Source organism: Chaetura pelagica, unplaced genomic scaffold, assembly GCF_000747805.2.
Source record: "Chaetura pelagica isolate M959 unplaced genomic scaffold, ChaPel_1.0 scaffold219, whole genome shotgun sequence".
NCBI classification, from domain to species: domain Eukaryota; kingdom Metazoa; phylum Chordata; class Aves; order Apodiformes; family Apodidae; genus Chaetura; species Chaetura pelagica.
Genome location: NW_009954552.1, coordinates 3,415,818 through 3,431,940, shown reverse-complemented (window position 1 = coordinate 3,431,940; position 16,123 = coordinate 3,415,818). Strand labels below are relative to the sequence as shown.

The 16,123-nt window shown below is 37.5% G+C and overlaps 1 protein-coding gene across 1 annotated transcript in view; it reads left to right on the top strand.

The window, feature by feature from the left end:
- TRIO (trio Rho guanine nucleotide exchange factor) overlaps nucleotides 1–16,123 on the top strand; it is a 180,804-nt gene that overhangs the window by 28,602 nt on the left and 136,079 nt on the right. Inside the window, exons 8-9 of the mRNA XM_010005090.1 lie at nucleotides 2,315–2,545; nucleotides 10,822–10,944. Of these exons, the coding sequence (XP_010003392.1) occupies nucleotides 2,315–2,545; nucleotides 10,822–10,944 (354 nt within the window). The remainder of the gene's footprint in view (nucleotides 1–2,314; nucleotides 2,546–10,821; nucleotides 10,945–16,123) is intronic.

Below are 16,123 nucleotides of genomic sequence, written 5' to 3'. Positions count from 1 at the left end.
TAAATTAGATGGGTAGATTATAGGATTGCTCTGGCAATCTTTACTTCGAAATTTTATTTAGGATTTCAAAACTGTAGCTTTTGACTTTGGGATAGCTGGAAGATTTAACAAAATCGTAATTTGTACAGCTCAAAAAAATAAATTAGCTGCTTTTGTTCTGATTTCAGTTCATTACTTTTCCCTGTCTGGTAAAGCAATAGCTTTGTCTTTAGCAGCCAGAATTGGTGCAGAAGTAACAGTTGTATGTGTATGTACGAGTTGTTCCTCCTCTGGACAACAGGTTTTATTGTGCCTTATTTTAACACACATTCCTGTCTGAAGATTGATGGAGTTGTCTTTTTGTGTAAAGATATTACAGAACTATTGCTTATCATTATTAGATGTATAATTTCATTTATGTTAACAGCACTGAGCTCCTTTCATTTTCGTGAATGAACAGTGGGGGGGGAGAGAGAGAGAGAGGAACATTGGAAATTACAACACTTTGTCATTCATTTTAGATTTTAATGTCTTGACAACATGACTTGATTGTAAAGTAGAAGACAGTAATTTTAAGAGAGCAAATGCTTTTAAGACTAGATAGTCTGATTTTATTGAGGATAATTACTGTTTGTTATTAGAAAAGTAACTTACTACCTTATAAGCTTAGATAACTGGTATGCTTGAAAAACCCAATAGCTGTGCCTTTAATGAAGTTATATATAAAAATGAAGTTGCATATCTTACTGAAATCTTAAGGTAGTCATGCACTGGGAAGGAAGAAAACTGCTGTGTTAATGCCAAAGAGAAAGTGCACACAATCGTTTGTTTGTAAAACTAATGAATTAATCAGATCAAGGAGCTACCACAATTAATTATTTCCCCCCCCAAATTTCATGGACCCTGGATAGGTAATTGAAGTCCACGATCTTGAAAAATTTGAAAGACTTGTACTAGATAATTGCTTTGGGTATAGAAATTTTTTTAAAAAAACATCATTATAGTAACTGCTATGGACTATACTTTTCTTTTGCCTGACTTGACTTTATAGGAGCTACTTTTTTCCAACAGATCTTCATTCCCTGTGTTGACACATATTACTAAAATAAAAAAGCTTAAATTGGAACTGAGAAATAAGCTCACTTATAAATTAACTATTAGAAAGTAATTTTCATTCAAATCTGTTTGACTACTGAATAGCAAATTTTAAATGTGCCTAGTTTTAGTGAAAATTGTTGGAAATAGCCACTGAGGGAAGGCCTTGACAGATTTTCTGTTCCTGACATGGTGTTGACATGATGGATTCAGACTATCGTTTACACTCCAGTCTTGTGGTTTTGGCCTAATTTTTCCTGCCTGTTAAATGAGCTATTAGAAAAGTTCTTAACAGCTGAATGATACCAGACTGTAACATTCCTCTGAGCTTTATGCTGAGAGTGACAGAATAGTTAAATGGCAACGAGAAGTGCTCTCAATAGCCTTACCAGGTGCTAAACATTAATAGTGACCAAATAAGACAGGCCTAGTGTTTTATAATTAGCATGCAAGGTAAATCTAAAAATATTTGCTGTGGTTTGAATCAGAGAAGACAACAATTAGCAATGACTTATGTTCCTTGTCAGCATAAGTAGTTAAACACATTTTGGAAAAGAGTGGCTTTTTTTTTTTGCTGCATGGAAGGTTTTTAAGTGTTTTAATCAATTTTAAGTTTGCCATAACAACAATTTGCCTTTGGCTGACCAGTAATTGCAATAACATAGAAGTTGTAAATCGTGTCAGATCAAAATATGTCTGAAGTTCATATCTATTGGTCTAAATGAATTCATCAAATCAATATTAACTTAAAGAAAGTAACCTCCCTGTTCACCTTCACAGCATATGAAAAGAGACAGATGCTCCTGGAAGGACTATTCTGGGCAAATGCTTAATTTTTAGGTGCTTTGTTGACTAGAGAAAGAGCTGAAAAATATATATTTTAAATTAGACTTGACCTATTAAAAAAAAACACAGCACTTTAAAGAAAAGGCACTCAAGGTGATAAACACTGAAAGATAGGCTGCTCTTTAGAATCATTCTATGATTCTATAATTCTATGATTTTGAAGAGTACTGCTTCTTAAAATTGTCTTACATAGAGGGAGAATATACATTTTTATACTTTTTTTCCTGTAATAGCTGTGTATAATCATGCTTAGAATAATAATAAAAAAAATCTTCATCACTGCTCCCCAGGTTCCTAAAGAAATAAAAAATGGGGAGGGGGGGCGTTGGGAATGAAATAATAGTCTAACAAGCTTTTGGAAAGACAGGTAATCGTTTTCCTTTCTGATGTGTAGGTGAGCCAAGATGGAAAGTCACTGCTTGACAAACTTCAGAGACCTTTGACTCCTGGGAGTTCTGATTCCCTCACTGCTTCTGCCAACTACTCAAAAGCAGTTCATCACGTTCTGGATGTCATCCATGAAGTACTGCACCACCAGCGCCAGCTGGAAAATATTTGGCAGCATCGAAAGGTCCGCTTGCACCAACGGCTTCAGCTCTGCGTTTTTCAACAGGATGTTCAACAGGTAGGTTTTATTTTGTGTTGTCTGAATGCTGTTCTACTCCGTCAGCCTTTGACTTGATGTTGGTTGCATGGGACTAAATGATTTATTCCAAATTTTGTGTAGTATCAGAGGATATTGGCTGTTATGGGAAGAATTTATATTTATAATTAATATTTTATAATTAATATAATTTATAATTATGTATATTTATAAGTTAGGTCTCCTTTAGTTTTATTTTTTTCTAAATCACCTTCTTTACTCGCTTTAAGTCAGATAAAATGAAAAATATTTTTATTCTAGACAGCTATTCTGAGCTATGTTGTTGAGGAAGTTGACATGCTCATTCTAGGTAAAAATCTGGACTTGAAGTGTCAGAAAGACTTGTTAGGAGTAACATGCAAAAAATAACCAGCATTATTCTGTAAAAAACTTTTAGTGTAAAATCCTCAGTGATACTTAATTGACTTAATTTGGTTTCTTTAAAACCTGAGAGTGGTGTACTAAAGAGGTATAAAAATTACAGGTAACATTACTTCCTGACAATGACAGTGTTCTTGAATTAATGGTTAGTAGCTGCATATTTTTGTGATTATGATATCCATAAAATTTATAGTTAAGTACAGCCATTAATATGTCTGACATGCTTTTAGCTTAAAAAGGTAAAGCTGTTAAGAATTTGTGTGTTGATAGAACCTTTTCATAAACAAAAAATTTTCACCTTAAGCTGCAATTGACTGAGAATAAGTATTTTATCCATCAGTAGCTCTTCTTCAGAATAGTAAAGATGACCACTATTTTCTGATTATGTTCTTTCATTTAGTTGTAAAAGTGTTAAAAAATAATGAACTTCCAGTTGGGATTTTTGGGTAGCCAGCCATACCTTCTGATTAAACTGATCTTTTTTTCTTCCAAATCAGTTGCACTTTACTCCAAATGTCTTGCACTCTGGTGTTTCAAAGAAGATGCTGGATGTGAGCAGTTTAGAGTGATATAGCCTGGTTTCCATCATTTAGAGTAGTTGACAAAAATTTCAGCAGGCAGTGGGAAGATCAGCAATTTTGGTAGCTCAGGTTTCTTCTGTAAGCAGTGCCCATTCAGTACTGAGGTACTCAATGACTACTTTGCCTCAGTCTTCATCGGCAAAGGCTCTGGTCACACCATCCAAGTTAGAGAAGGAAAAGGCATGGACTGAGAAAAGAAGATCTTCCCAGTGTAGGAGAAGAGCAGATTTGTGACCTTCTGAAGGACGTAAAGGTACACAAGTCCATGGCACATGACTGGATTCATCCATGGCTCCTGAAGGAACCAGGTGATGAAGTTGCAATGCCACTGTCCATCATATTTGAAAAGTCTTGGCAGTCTGGAGAAATTCCCACTGACTGGAAAAGGGAAAACGTAACCCTCACAAATACAGGCTGAGTAGAGAATGGATCGAAAACAGCCCAGAGGAGAAGGACTTGGGAGTGATGACGAGAAGCTCAACAGGAGCTGAAAATGTCTGCTTGCAGCCTAGAAAGCCAACCATGTCCTGGGCTGCATCAAAAGAAGCGTGGCCAACAGGTCAGGGGAGGTGATTCTGCCCATCTACTCTGCACTCAGGAGACCCCACCTGGAGTATTGTATCTGGTTCTGGAGCCCCCAACATAAGAAGGACATGGAGCTCATGGAGAAAGTCCAGAGGAGGACTATGAAGAGGATCAGAGGGCTGGAGCACCTCTCCTTTGAAGACAGGCTGGGAGATTGGAGTTGTTAAGCCTGGGGAAGAGAAGGCTCTGGGGGGTACCTCATAGTGGACTCCCATATCTGAAGGGCCCTACAGGAAAGCTGGGGAGGGACTTTTGTCAAGGGTTTGCAGGGAAAGGACAAGGGGTTATGGATGAAAACTGAAAGAGGGGAGGTGTAAGTTAGGCATTAGGAGGAAATTCTGTAGTGTGAGAGTGGTGAGACACTGGAACTGGTTGCCCAATGAAGTTGTGGAAGCTCCATCCCTGGAAGTGTTCAAGTGTAGGTTGGATGTGGCTCTGAGCAACCTGATCTGGTGGGAGGTGTCCCTGCTCATGCAGGGGAGTTGGAACTAGATGATCTTGAAGGTCAAACTATTCTATGATTTTATTATTCTCTTCCTGTAAAGCTTAAAAATACTTAAACACTAAGTGTTTAAATGTAAAAAGTATTAAAACTTTGTTACTTAATTTTTGATGTAAGAAGAGGAAAATATTAAAAGGTAGGCAGTTATCCAACTTACCAACAATCAGATATGATGAAGGATGCAGAAAGGAATGAAAAATGTTAGCTGACAAGGTAAAAGAAAACAGAGTCAATATTATGAATGGTCTGGAAAGGCATAGAGAACCAAACTGAAAATACTTCTATGCCATTGTATAAATCCTAGAGGCTCTTCATCAAGGTTACTATATTAATAGTAGCTAGTTAGGAGAGTCCAGTGCTGAATACTCATTGAAGGGCACTTGTCAAAACTGATAAGGCACAGTCCACAAATGAATCACCTCTTAACTTAAAAAGCTTCATAACGAACCTTCTGAAACTGAAAATTAATATGGTGTTTGCTTCTCATAGGGAAAAATGTAGGTCCTCCCAGTGGGTGGTCTAGTACCAACAAATGGATCCTGGAACTTCCTCCTCTAAGTTTGAATTCAGTGCAAGTAGGCCCTACTTAGGCAACCTAGGCCAAGGGATCTCCTGAGGTTACTTACCAGATACATAATTTGGGTTTCACACTTGTAGGCTAGGCTGCAGGCAGGTTTTTTCCTGGAGCAAGGTGTTCATTAAATGCTACAGAGAGCCCTATTGTGTTGTTCTTTTATTATCTTGGGAGTCATAAAATGTTTGTAAGAAAGTCTCATTTTCTGCTTCTTCCTGAGTCCTGGCTCTCAGAGTGGAGGCATTAGCTTTGAGACTGCTTTGTTCTTTGAAGATGGCAAATAATCAGTTAGATTCTAGTCATTGTAGAGTCACCACCAGGTTCTTCAGCAATTAGCTGGATGTTTCTTCTCTGTATGAGACCTGTCAGCCCCTGGAACTGGTGCCTTTAACATGAAATAGTTACAGGTTTTAAAACAAAAAAGTAGCTAGCTTTACTTATTTTTATAACTTCCAGTGTCAAGAATGTGTTATCCAAATTACATGTGTGGATTGTGAGTATACCAGAAGTTTTCAGTATGAACCAATTGGTTCAGGAGGGTTAATCCATTTAGGCTCATTATTCAGTACGTGCCTTATCTGCTGGTTGAAGAAATTTCTTTCTTCCTGTTATGCCTCTGGTTTCTCTATATGCTTTGCAGTGCAGATCTTGTATTAAGATACCAAGATATCCTCTAAACAATCTGAAACGTCTGGTGCTAATGCACATCTTCATCACCCACTTCAAATTTCAAACTAGATCTTATGTACCAGATGCAGCCCCTGCTTGCCATTTTCCTAAGTCCTTCCCTTAATATCCCATAGTTATCAGAGGATGGATTGTCCTTTGGTTTATCCCTGTAATGGCCATTAACATCCATGTCGGAGGCTTCTGAATTGTTGGATGTGGAAGTACAGCTTTTAGTTCTGTTACTTTACCAACTTTAAGATATTGGTGTATTTTGGGCATTGCCTTGTGAATCACAATGTGAACTGTGGTTAATACTGCCTTTTGTAATGCAGCTTTACATACTTTCATTTCTATGCAGATCATGCTGTAAGACAAGGATAATTCAACATCCATACCAGACAAATTGATGTAATAGTAACCAGAAGCAGATGCCTTAAAGATAACAGCAAGCACATAATGGTGTTTCCCTGCAGTAGCCTTGCTTTGGCAGATTGTAGTGCTCTCAGCTTTGAAAATCCATCAGGGAAAAAAGTGATCTTGAATAATGATGATTCTTTTCTCTTGCAAAACAAAACCAAAATGACCTTATCAGATCATCTAATTTATCTGAAAAATGTTAGCTCTTTAATTAAATAATCATTGACACCATTCACTGCATGAAATTACTGGGGTTTGAGGTATTGGTTGAATTTATGTCCAAGACTGTTCTGAAATGATTTATGTAGAACTCCAAAGCAGTTTTCTAAAATACTTTAGTTTTCATTTGCACGTTCTCTTGGACTTTTGTCCAACATTAGTCAATTATATTAATATTTTACCTAGCATGATTCAGAAACTAGCATGAAAAGCTTTTTCAATTATTGTCAGTTACTTATTTTTTTTAATGTCAAAGTAAACTGAGTGTGGCTTTTTTCCACTGTTCATAGTTAAATTGCAGAGTGGCAAGCAACCAAATGCATTCTAAGTGAATCTAGAACTGTCATCTGTGATTTTCTCCTCTTCCCTCCGCTGGCCTAGTTTTCTGATGGATTAATGAAATAAGAAAATTAATGGAAGTATTAAGTGAGCAACAGAGCTGAGCTGGAGGAGGGAATTGGGCTGTGTTGAGCTGGTACTTCATTTTGTGTTACTTCCATCTTAGAAAATTGGTTGGTTGGTGTGGGTTTGTTGAGTTGTTTTGTTTGGGTTTTTTTCTGTGTTCTGTGTTATTTGGAAAGTGTTTCTAGTGGAGCTTTCCAAATCAACAAAAGTACTGTGGTGCTAGCAATGTACACCAAGAACCATCTGCTAATTTCATGGGAGTAAGTAGTAAGGAAAGTAGCACATGAGAGATAAGTAGATAAGATATGAATTACAGCAAATCTGTAATTTGAAATGTCAAAAACTAAACAGAATTCTCAGTTTTACCTTAGATAGCAGATACATGACAGCAGATCTGGTTCTTTGTTAGTCTGAATATTAATGGCAAAAAAAGGGAGTGTTTGGGTTTTTTTAAAATTTATTTATTTACAAGTGAGATAATTGGCTGTTGCACTCACTTACTGAAAAGAATCCCTCTAGTGTAAAACTTGCTAATAAAAGCATTCTTTTATGTATAAGAATTAATGAGCTTACCAGGTGGATAATGTACACCAGGCTTTCACCTAAGGAAAGGAGCTGGCTTTGACAGTTCTGGTACAAAGTAGTTATGCAGAGTTGTAATAGCAATGTGGAGAGTTGTACTACTAAGCTATGAAAGGTGAAAACTGAACATAAAGATATTGTTTCTGGTAGAGCAATACTGCTGACACTCCAAGGGTTAAAGTTTTTGGGCCAGAAAAACAGTCCTGAAGGCTTGCAAGCTAGAGATAAGGAAAACATACTTGTAGTAGCTTTGTTTGGGTGTTTTGTTTTGGGTTGTTTTTCTCTTTTCAAAACATGTATTTGTTAGGTCCTTGCTGACCTTAGGTGTCTTCTCTGTCCTTTCTGGATTAAAGTGTTCCTTCTCCTTCCATGATCTGCCTGTCTCAAAGACTCTGTCTGGGTTTTTGTTGTAACGGTCACATGTTTCAGCCTTAACTAATGAAGGGCGGGCTAAGAATGCTTACTACTTGCTCAGCATCAAATTAATACTGATGTCACTGCGTGATCCCCTTGTGGCTTTTGGAGGTGGTTCCAGTGTGAAATTATTCTTTTACACAGAGTTTCCACACTTTTAACTATCTGAAGATTAGAAAGGCAGAGATTCCCATCTTTTGAATGTAATGGCAGTACCAAGTAAGTGAGAGTGTGCAAAGTAGCTAAGGGGGGAGGAGGGTAAGGACTGGGTAATGATGTGGGGAAGACTGATAAAAATGAGAATGTGGAGTTTGCAAAATATCAGATTGTTTATTTCTGCAAACAGCATATACAAACCACATATTCTACAGCCATGAGGAATGAATTTGTCAAGATGAAGCCATGTTTCCATAGAAGTTTTTTCTATCAAATATTCTGTACTGGTGTTTTAAGAATAAGCTTTTTTTTTTTTCTTTTTTTATCTTTGGGCATAAGGATGGTTCTGCTGAGACTGCAGTTAGAGCTTAATTGCATCATTAAAGCAACTTGCTGCAGTGGAGGATTATCAATACTGAAAAGTATTGAGCCTCTTAAATTCCTATGCATTACTGAACTACTGGAGTGATTTCCATGTGTTTTCAGTATTAGTAGACAAGTCCTTAGTGTATTGTTACAATGATTTCTGTAACTCTTACCTTGCCAGGGAGAGAAAGAAAATCTGTAATTTTAGATTGTGAAATGGCTAATCGCAATGGTTAATAGCAGTGACAGCTAATGGTATTGTTCTGTGGTCGAAGTGGCATGTAAAAGCTTTCACTGGCAGGCAAGAGTATACCTGGACTCTGCCTTTACTTGCTGTGAAATTCCCAAATAGAGAGTGCTTCCTCCGTTTTGTTAAGAATCAAAGAAAGAAAGCTGAGCACTAGTAAGACTTGTATTCAAACTGATTTTGCTTAGAGGCAGCAATGTTTCACTAGTTAACTGGCTTATGTCATGATCTGTGTACTGGATTTCTATGACAATTTCTTCTCTTGAGAAGTTACTGAGCAGTATTTGGAGCAAAAATCATTCTCCCTGAGCTGCTTTCTGCTTTTCATCCTGTGCTTTCTGGGACACATTTTCCTGTTGATTTAATTTGTTAGCCTATAACTGTTAGTAGTCTCCAGAGCCCAGTCTAATTCTCTCATCCAAACATTTCTCTTTTTAGCTCTTTTTATAATGAGAAAAGCAGAGTAGTCTCCTGAAACTAGTCAAAAGCATGGTAATATAAATTGTACAGTTAACTGAGGCCTGTTTGGCTCCTCACTCTGCCTTCTCTGATCAATACTTTCCCTTGAAAGAAGCAAACAAAAACATAATTTACTTAAAACACAATAATTTTCTTTTAGCAATACTTAGTAGGAAAAACAAATATTACCTATGTGTTGGAGACTTGAGCTGGCTGTGTTATATGGCATTATGGGGTTGTTTGTTATTTTGAAGGTGTCCAGTAGGAGAGAATCTGCAAACCAAAAAAAGGTTCTAACAGTCAAAATAAGTGAAAGAATCACACCAGATGGTTTCATTATGTCTACTAAAGAAAGCATGGATGTTTCGTATGGGAATAGTCTGTGGGATTACATGTGTATTGAATGTAGCCATGAGTGATGCTGCAGGAATGGTTCTGAAGTCTACTTGGAGACAAAACAAAACAAAGAGTTGGTGTTCCCTTTTTCTTTCACCCCCTTCTCCACCCCTGCTTTGTCAGATGCTTTCAGTACAGGAAAAGGGGAAAAAAACCTCGCCTAACTTCAGGAATCAAAGTTAAGGACTCTAGTAGATAAGGAAATCTAAGGTACCAGTTTCTGACAGGTATATTCAAAACAAAATATGCAGGTTTTGAAGAAAAAACAATGCTGGAGATAAATGTTAGGTAAAGTATACCACACCACTACATAAATACTGTATAAAAATGGTTAGCTAAAAAAAGAAAATTGCTTATATACAATTATCTTAAATACTGAACAGCATTCTTGAACCTCAGAGTAACTTCCAAATCATTACATACTGTATGCATGCTAGCTGATGAATGAATGAAGATATGGCCAAGATGTATTATTTTGGAGAGAGACCAGATGTTTTTGTTCAATTACGCATCAGAAATTTGGTATGTGAGCAGTAATCCTTTGTGTTAACTGGCAGGAACTAATTACATGTACATTTTTTACTATTTATAAAGCTGTCAGCCCAGTCATTGTGGTAGAAACATTAATGTCCTTAAAATGTGCTTAGCTCCTCACTTTTTCAGCTATAAAATTTACAATACACAATTATGTCTATCTGATGGTTTGAGGAGATATTTCTTCACACTTAGGGCTACATGTTTCTTATGTTCTAAATGCAGACATTGTCATTAATCTCCTAATGCTTTCAACTTAGTTTTACTGTGTTAAATGATTAGTACTGAATCTTTCTTACTGACTTAATAATGCGTAGTAGAAGTGACTTCTCATCTGGAAGAAAACTTCACTAGGTTATTCACCAGCATTGTTGGAGAATGTGCAAACTCCATTAGTGTTACATTACAGAAAAATGTCAGCTGAAGGCATAAACGAATTACAGAGAGACCCTCACAAGGGATCTAGCTACTTGGATCAGATTACTGTCAAATTGATGAATGTGTAGAAATGAGGTTGTCCTTGGTAGGCTTAAAAATAAACGTATCATCTTAAATCATAAGATTTAGCTAGTTTGAGCTAGTTTTTGCCTTGAGAAGAGTTAATGAGATGTAATTAATGTCCTCCAGTGGCAATACTGTGTTTTAACCCAACAGTACAGTTCCTTATATGCAGTTCCTTTACAGTTTCTTACTTTCTTGGATAGTTGTGTTTTTGTTGCAACATCCAGCACATTCACTCAGGAATTTTTGTGTGTTTCTTCTCTATGACAGGTGTTGGATTGGATTGAAAACCATGGAGAAGCTTTCCTTAGCAAACATACGGGAGTGGGAAAATCTCTACATCGGGCTAGAGCTTTGCAGAAGCGTCATGAAGACTTTGAAGAGGTTGCACAGGTAAAACAATCACATGAAGGACCGTACATTTGTCATGAAAATACATGAAAAATTCCTGTTCTTGCACCAAAGGGCTGGGCAGAGGTAGCTCCACTACAAAAAATTTTATTCTGAGAACAGACTCTTTTGTGTTTCAAGCTTTTATTTAATTTGTCCTTTGCACTCCAGCTTCAATAAGAAAAAGACAAATTTCCACAGTTCTACAGAGAGTGGGAGCCTTGAAGCCCAACAGAACCACTGCTGCCATTATTATTTATTGTTATTTTCAAAAGCATATTGAGTCAAGAATGAAAGCTCTCCTTTTAAAGCAATTTAATTTCTCAGGATTCCAGGATTTTAAGTTTTTGTGCAGCTTGTAGGAGAGAATGGAGATGAACTGAAAGCCCTACTTTCCAGACTTGGAGCTTGGGTAGCTCCAAAATCCTTACAATAGTCTGAGGGGCAGGGGAAGGGCTCCTAAGAAACCAGGTGAGCCAGCAAACTGGCCAACCTGGCTTTGTTTTGTTTCTTTAAATACAATTGAGTCTGTACATGAACTCCTGTTCTGAATCACTGATATCAGTGCACTAGTTTTAGCCCTAAGTGGAACTGATTATATAACTTTAAAGCATACTATTCTGTGAAAAATAGTCAAGCTGAAAGAAATAGAGATACTAGGGAATACAGAGAACATAACAAAAGTTGGTCTGAGCAGTAGGCTCAAAAAGAGGACATAAGGTGTATAAAACCCATGAGAAACTGAAGGCTAGAATCCTTCCCATTAGTAACATGGACTATCTGTCCAGTTGTAAGAATTGTTAAGAGTAAACATCTCTAAGGTTTATCAAGAAAAATTCCTTAAGGTGGGGTTGATTCAGTGGTCCTTCAGTCAAAACAGAGGATGCATTATTAGAAAATGCAGAATTGACATGCAGGTGCTTAGCAGTGACACCTAATATGACAGATACATCAGAGGTGTGTTTACACATTGCCTGTTTAATGTATGATCAAGCTCTTAATAAAATTTTATTGCAAATATGGTCTTAGAACATGCCAATAACTGAGGACTTGAAAGCTTCCTCAATTTTGATTTCCTATAATATTTTCCAAATAAACCATTTTCATTTTATATATATATACATGTTGGATTTACCATATCCATACTTAGTACTTCATTTTAGTAAAATCTGTAATATCTTCCATGTGGAAATACTTCTTTTCCTGGGTCAGACAAGCAAGAATCTATTTCTGTAAGACACTTAACAAAACCTGAATGATCTCATACTTAATACTGTGTTATTTGAGCAAACAAGAAAAAAATGTTTGAGTAACCAAAGGGGATGAAGTATGTAGAACTGTTAGTGGGGTGTAAACTGTTAAAAAAGAATCTTCTTCACTTGCATTATACTTCAGAGTAGAAAGCTGTAAAGCAACTTCTTAGAAAAACTTCCTAGAACTGAATGTAACTAGAATTTAACATGATCTTTTTAGGGGATGGGTGGAATTTCTATTTTTGGAGATGCTGAAAACTTAGACTGGTCAAGGAACTTAAATATACTGCAGGGGACTATCTTCCACTGGCAGAAGGATGGACGGAATGATCTAATAAGTTGTTCTTTTTTTCATCTCTAGCTCTTTAATGTGTAATGACTGCCAAGAGAGGCACACCCTGAGTTGTTCCTCATACTTGCTTTAAAACCAAATGTAAGCAGGCCCCAAAAGGCATGTTTGTTATTGGTGTTACAAGAAAGATTATGTTTAAGTCTGAGACAGCAACCTGCAGTCCTTGTTAAAGCATTGATAACTTTTGGCTGATGTATTCTCTACCTACATTTCTGGTTGTTCCAGGTCTTTGTGTTTTAGTTTGGGGGTTTGTTATTTTTTTGGTTGGTTGCTGTATTTTCTTTGTTTTAATAGAACCTTAGGCATAATCAGGCATTTTCAGTCAGCTTTAATCAGAAGTTGAGAGTTGAAGCAGTATCAAATGAACTGTCAGTGGTGTGGCCAAGTTTTATCAAATTCAGGGAGCCAACAGTAATGTGTTACTGATTGAAGGCTAACTTATGATTTAGAGAAGAAATAAAATTATTTAATTTTTTTTCTTTTCTGCTTCCTCTCTTATTTTTTTTAATGTGAATGAGGTGCCACTTCCTCAGCAACATTTAAAGCAATGTTAAAATAAGCTGTGTGTTGAATAGAAAAGATGTTGCAGAGTCAGTGGGCTCAAAACTCATGTGAAATGAAGGCTTTTTTCTGTTTATTTGGTGCTTTTTGTTACCACTACAGAAACACCAGATAGTGAAAACAGCCAACTAATAATCCTTCCCAAATTCTGACACATAGACATTTGTGCTACACGTACATACTTGGACTTATACCCACCATTTTAAAACTGAGTATTGCTCTTTTAGGTGAAGTCTGTTCAGTTCACTTTCTATTTCTTTTTTTTTTATTTTATTTTTTTCCCTTGTGTTCCCCTCTCCCCATATTCATCCTTATATCCACGAGACCATTTATTAGAAGTGTCAAGACTCCAACTTTGGATAGAACTGATTGATTTATGGGCACAGATTTTCAGCTTAGAAGCACTGGATGCAGATTATTAGTATGGTTGTACTTCCCTATGCATTTTTGTATGAAAATCTAAGCCATCTTAGATTTCAACTATGATCAATGTTTGCTTTTTCACAATAGTCTGTGGTCAAAAAACATGACATTGTATGCCAAAAATTACTTAGTCCAGTCTTCTTCCACAGATAAGGTTTTTTCCTCATCTGCAGACTGCATTTCAGAACTCAAGTCTGCTTGGTGTGAGAGATGCACAAGAAAGATTTTTTTTTTTTTTCCAAACTTTGTTTGAATACACCTGTCATTTCCCTGCTACCACCAGTTACCACCTCCTTTAAGGCTGTAAAAGGAGTTTTCTGTATTTGAACTGGTTCTTCACTTTACTATACCATCGAATGGCTGTAATACATCGAAGTGAAGGTGTGTGTCATACGTTACCTTATTACCATTGGCAGATGCACAAAGAAAAGGGACTGTATGCATAAAATGTTACCTTTAAACTCCCAGTTGCCTGGGTTTATTTGGTGTCTGTAAGTGAAGGATGCATCAGAACCAGTGTTTAATAGTCATTGATGGACTTTTCTTCCTTTAATTAGGCTAGCTACATTTATGCTTTTGGAATGTGTGCTAGATCCTGTGGCAATGAGTTCAGCAATTTAATTGCTGCTTAGATGAAAAGTACTTCTGCTTTTTTGTTTTAAGTGTGTTGTCTGATACTTAAATGTGATAGCATCCACAGTATTTAATGAGTAATCTATCTTAATTTTCTCTACCTTTAATGATTTCTCTACCTCTGTTAATCTCTCTCCATCCATGTGTGTCTCACTGTCTTCCCCCTCATAGTGTGCTATTGCTGTCTATGTTCAGTCCATACCTCCACTTCTGTTGCTGTATTTATTGTTGGTAGTACTAATTTCTGCATCTGTCTTTACCCTTTGACCTTTCTATCATGTGTCACTTATTTGTTTTCTAAAAATATGGCATTTGGGTTATCTTGTGAAGAATAAGAAGATTTTTCAACAGGAAGACCAGGAAAATGATGGGATATGTTGTTGGGGAAGGTGTTGAGCTCTCCATTACGGAGAATCTTTTGGAGAAGAATACCTATTGAAGATGTGGGTATAGTTGATTGGACTTCCAGGCACAGAGGGACGGACTAGAGGATTTCTTGAAAGCTCTTATTCAGCTGATTCTTTTCCCCTGGGACTTGGAGAGGTGTGCTAGTGGAGAGATTCTGAAGAAGTGTTAATCCATTTCAAAACTCCGTTGAATTTTTCACAATGAAGGGTCTTTTTTAAATTTAGGAACCTGGCATAAGCAGCTTCAAGGAAAAACTGTTCTTTCTGCCTAACCTTGTGTTTTCTAACTGGTGGCTGCCCTTTGGACCCAACATTTTCAAAATCTTCACAATACTACTTTTCTTTCTCCAAGCATTGTTTAGAAGTAAGCAGAGAGTTGGGAAAGCCAGTAGTTAGTACAGCACACCTATTTGCTGTGATTGCTTTTCCAAAGGGCAGTTATTATCTACCAAGATAAATATTTATAGTTCATCTGTACTTGGAAGAGAAATTTTAGTAATGATGCATATATGTCTGCTGTTAAGGTTTGAGAATTGCAGCCCATTTTGCAGCAACATCTAGGTTGCGATCATTTCAGACTACAGGCAGTTCACTGTCCAGTTTACAGAAAGAAAAGTCATGATGTGCCTGGGCCTGTGGAATTCATACTCCTGGATATTCCTGGAATTCATAAACAATGCTTCACATGTGAGATAAAGTTTTAATTAAAATGGGAAACTTCTGTTTCAGCCATCTGCAGTTGGGTGTGGCTCTCTGGGTTGATGAAGTAGTTGTTGTTTTGAGAGCTCCTTAAGGCTCTTCAGCTGTGGCCCTGGAACATGTGTGAGTTGTGACTGTGGAAGTCAAAACACCAAAGCACAGACCAGAGTGTGTTTTGAGCCAGCATGGCCTGAACCGGTCATGACTGCTTCGCCATTAATGTCGTGGTTTAGGACAACACGACAGCAAAGGAACAGCCCCATGGCTGCTCACTCAGTTCCCTCCCCCCTGCCCTGACACAGACACACTCTGGGATGAAGAGGAAAAAGCTGATGGCTTGAGAAAAAGGACAAGGAGGGTTCTTCACTGATTAAGGTCCCCAGAACAGACTCAACTTGGGGAAAAAATAATAACTTAATTTCACACTAATCAAACACACACAGGATACAGACAACACAAAGAGCAGTGCTTGCACATGTTACCCCACCCCTCCCTTCTTTGCTCCATGGGTGCAGGGGGACATCCTGCCATCTTGCCATGGGTTGCAGGGAAACTGCTCGAGCATGTTCTTCCCCTTCTTCCTCACTGATCCACCAGCACCTCTCTCCCTCCCCAGCACAGCTCTTCTCCCTCAAGTGCCTCTCTGCTCAGGTGTTACATCAGTTCTTTCATGTCCCGTCTGATGGCTCCTTGGCTGAGTTTGGGGCAGGGGAAGCTTCTCAGCTTCTTAGCAGAGCCACTCCTGCGGCATGAGGATAGGAAGGCTCTACAGAGAGACCTGGATAGATTAGATCCTTGGGCTAATGTTAATGCTATGGGCTTCAACAAGGCCAAGTGCTGGGTCCTGCACTTGG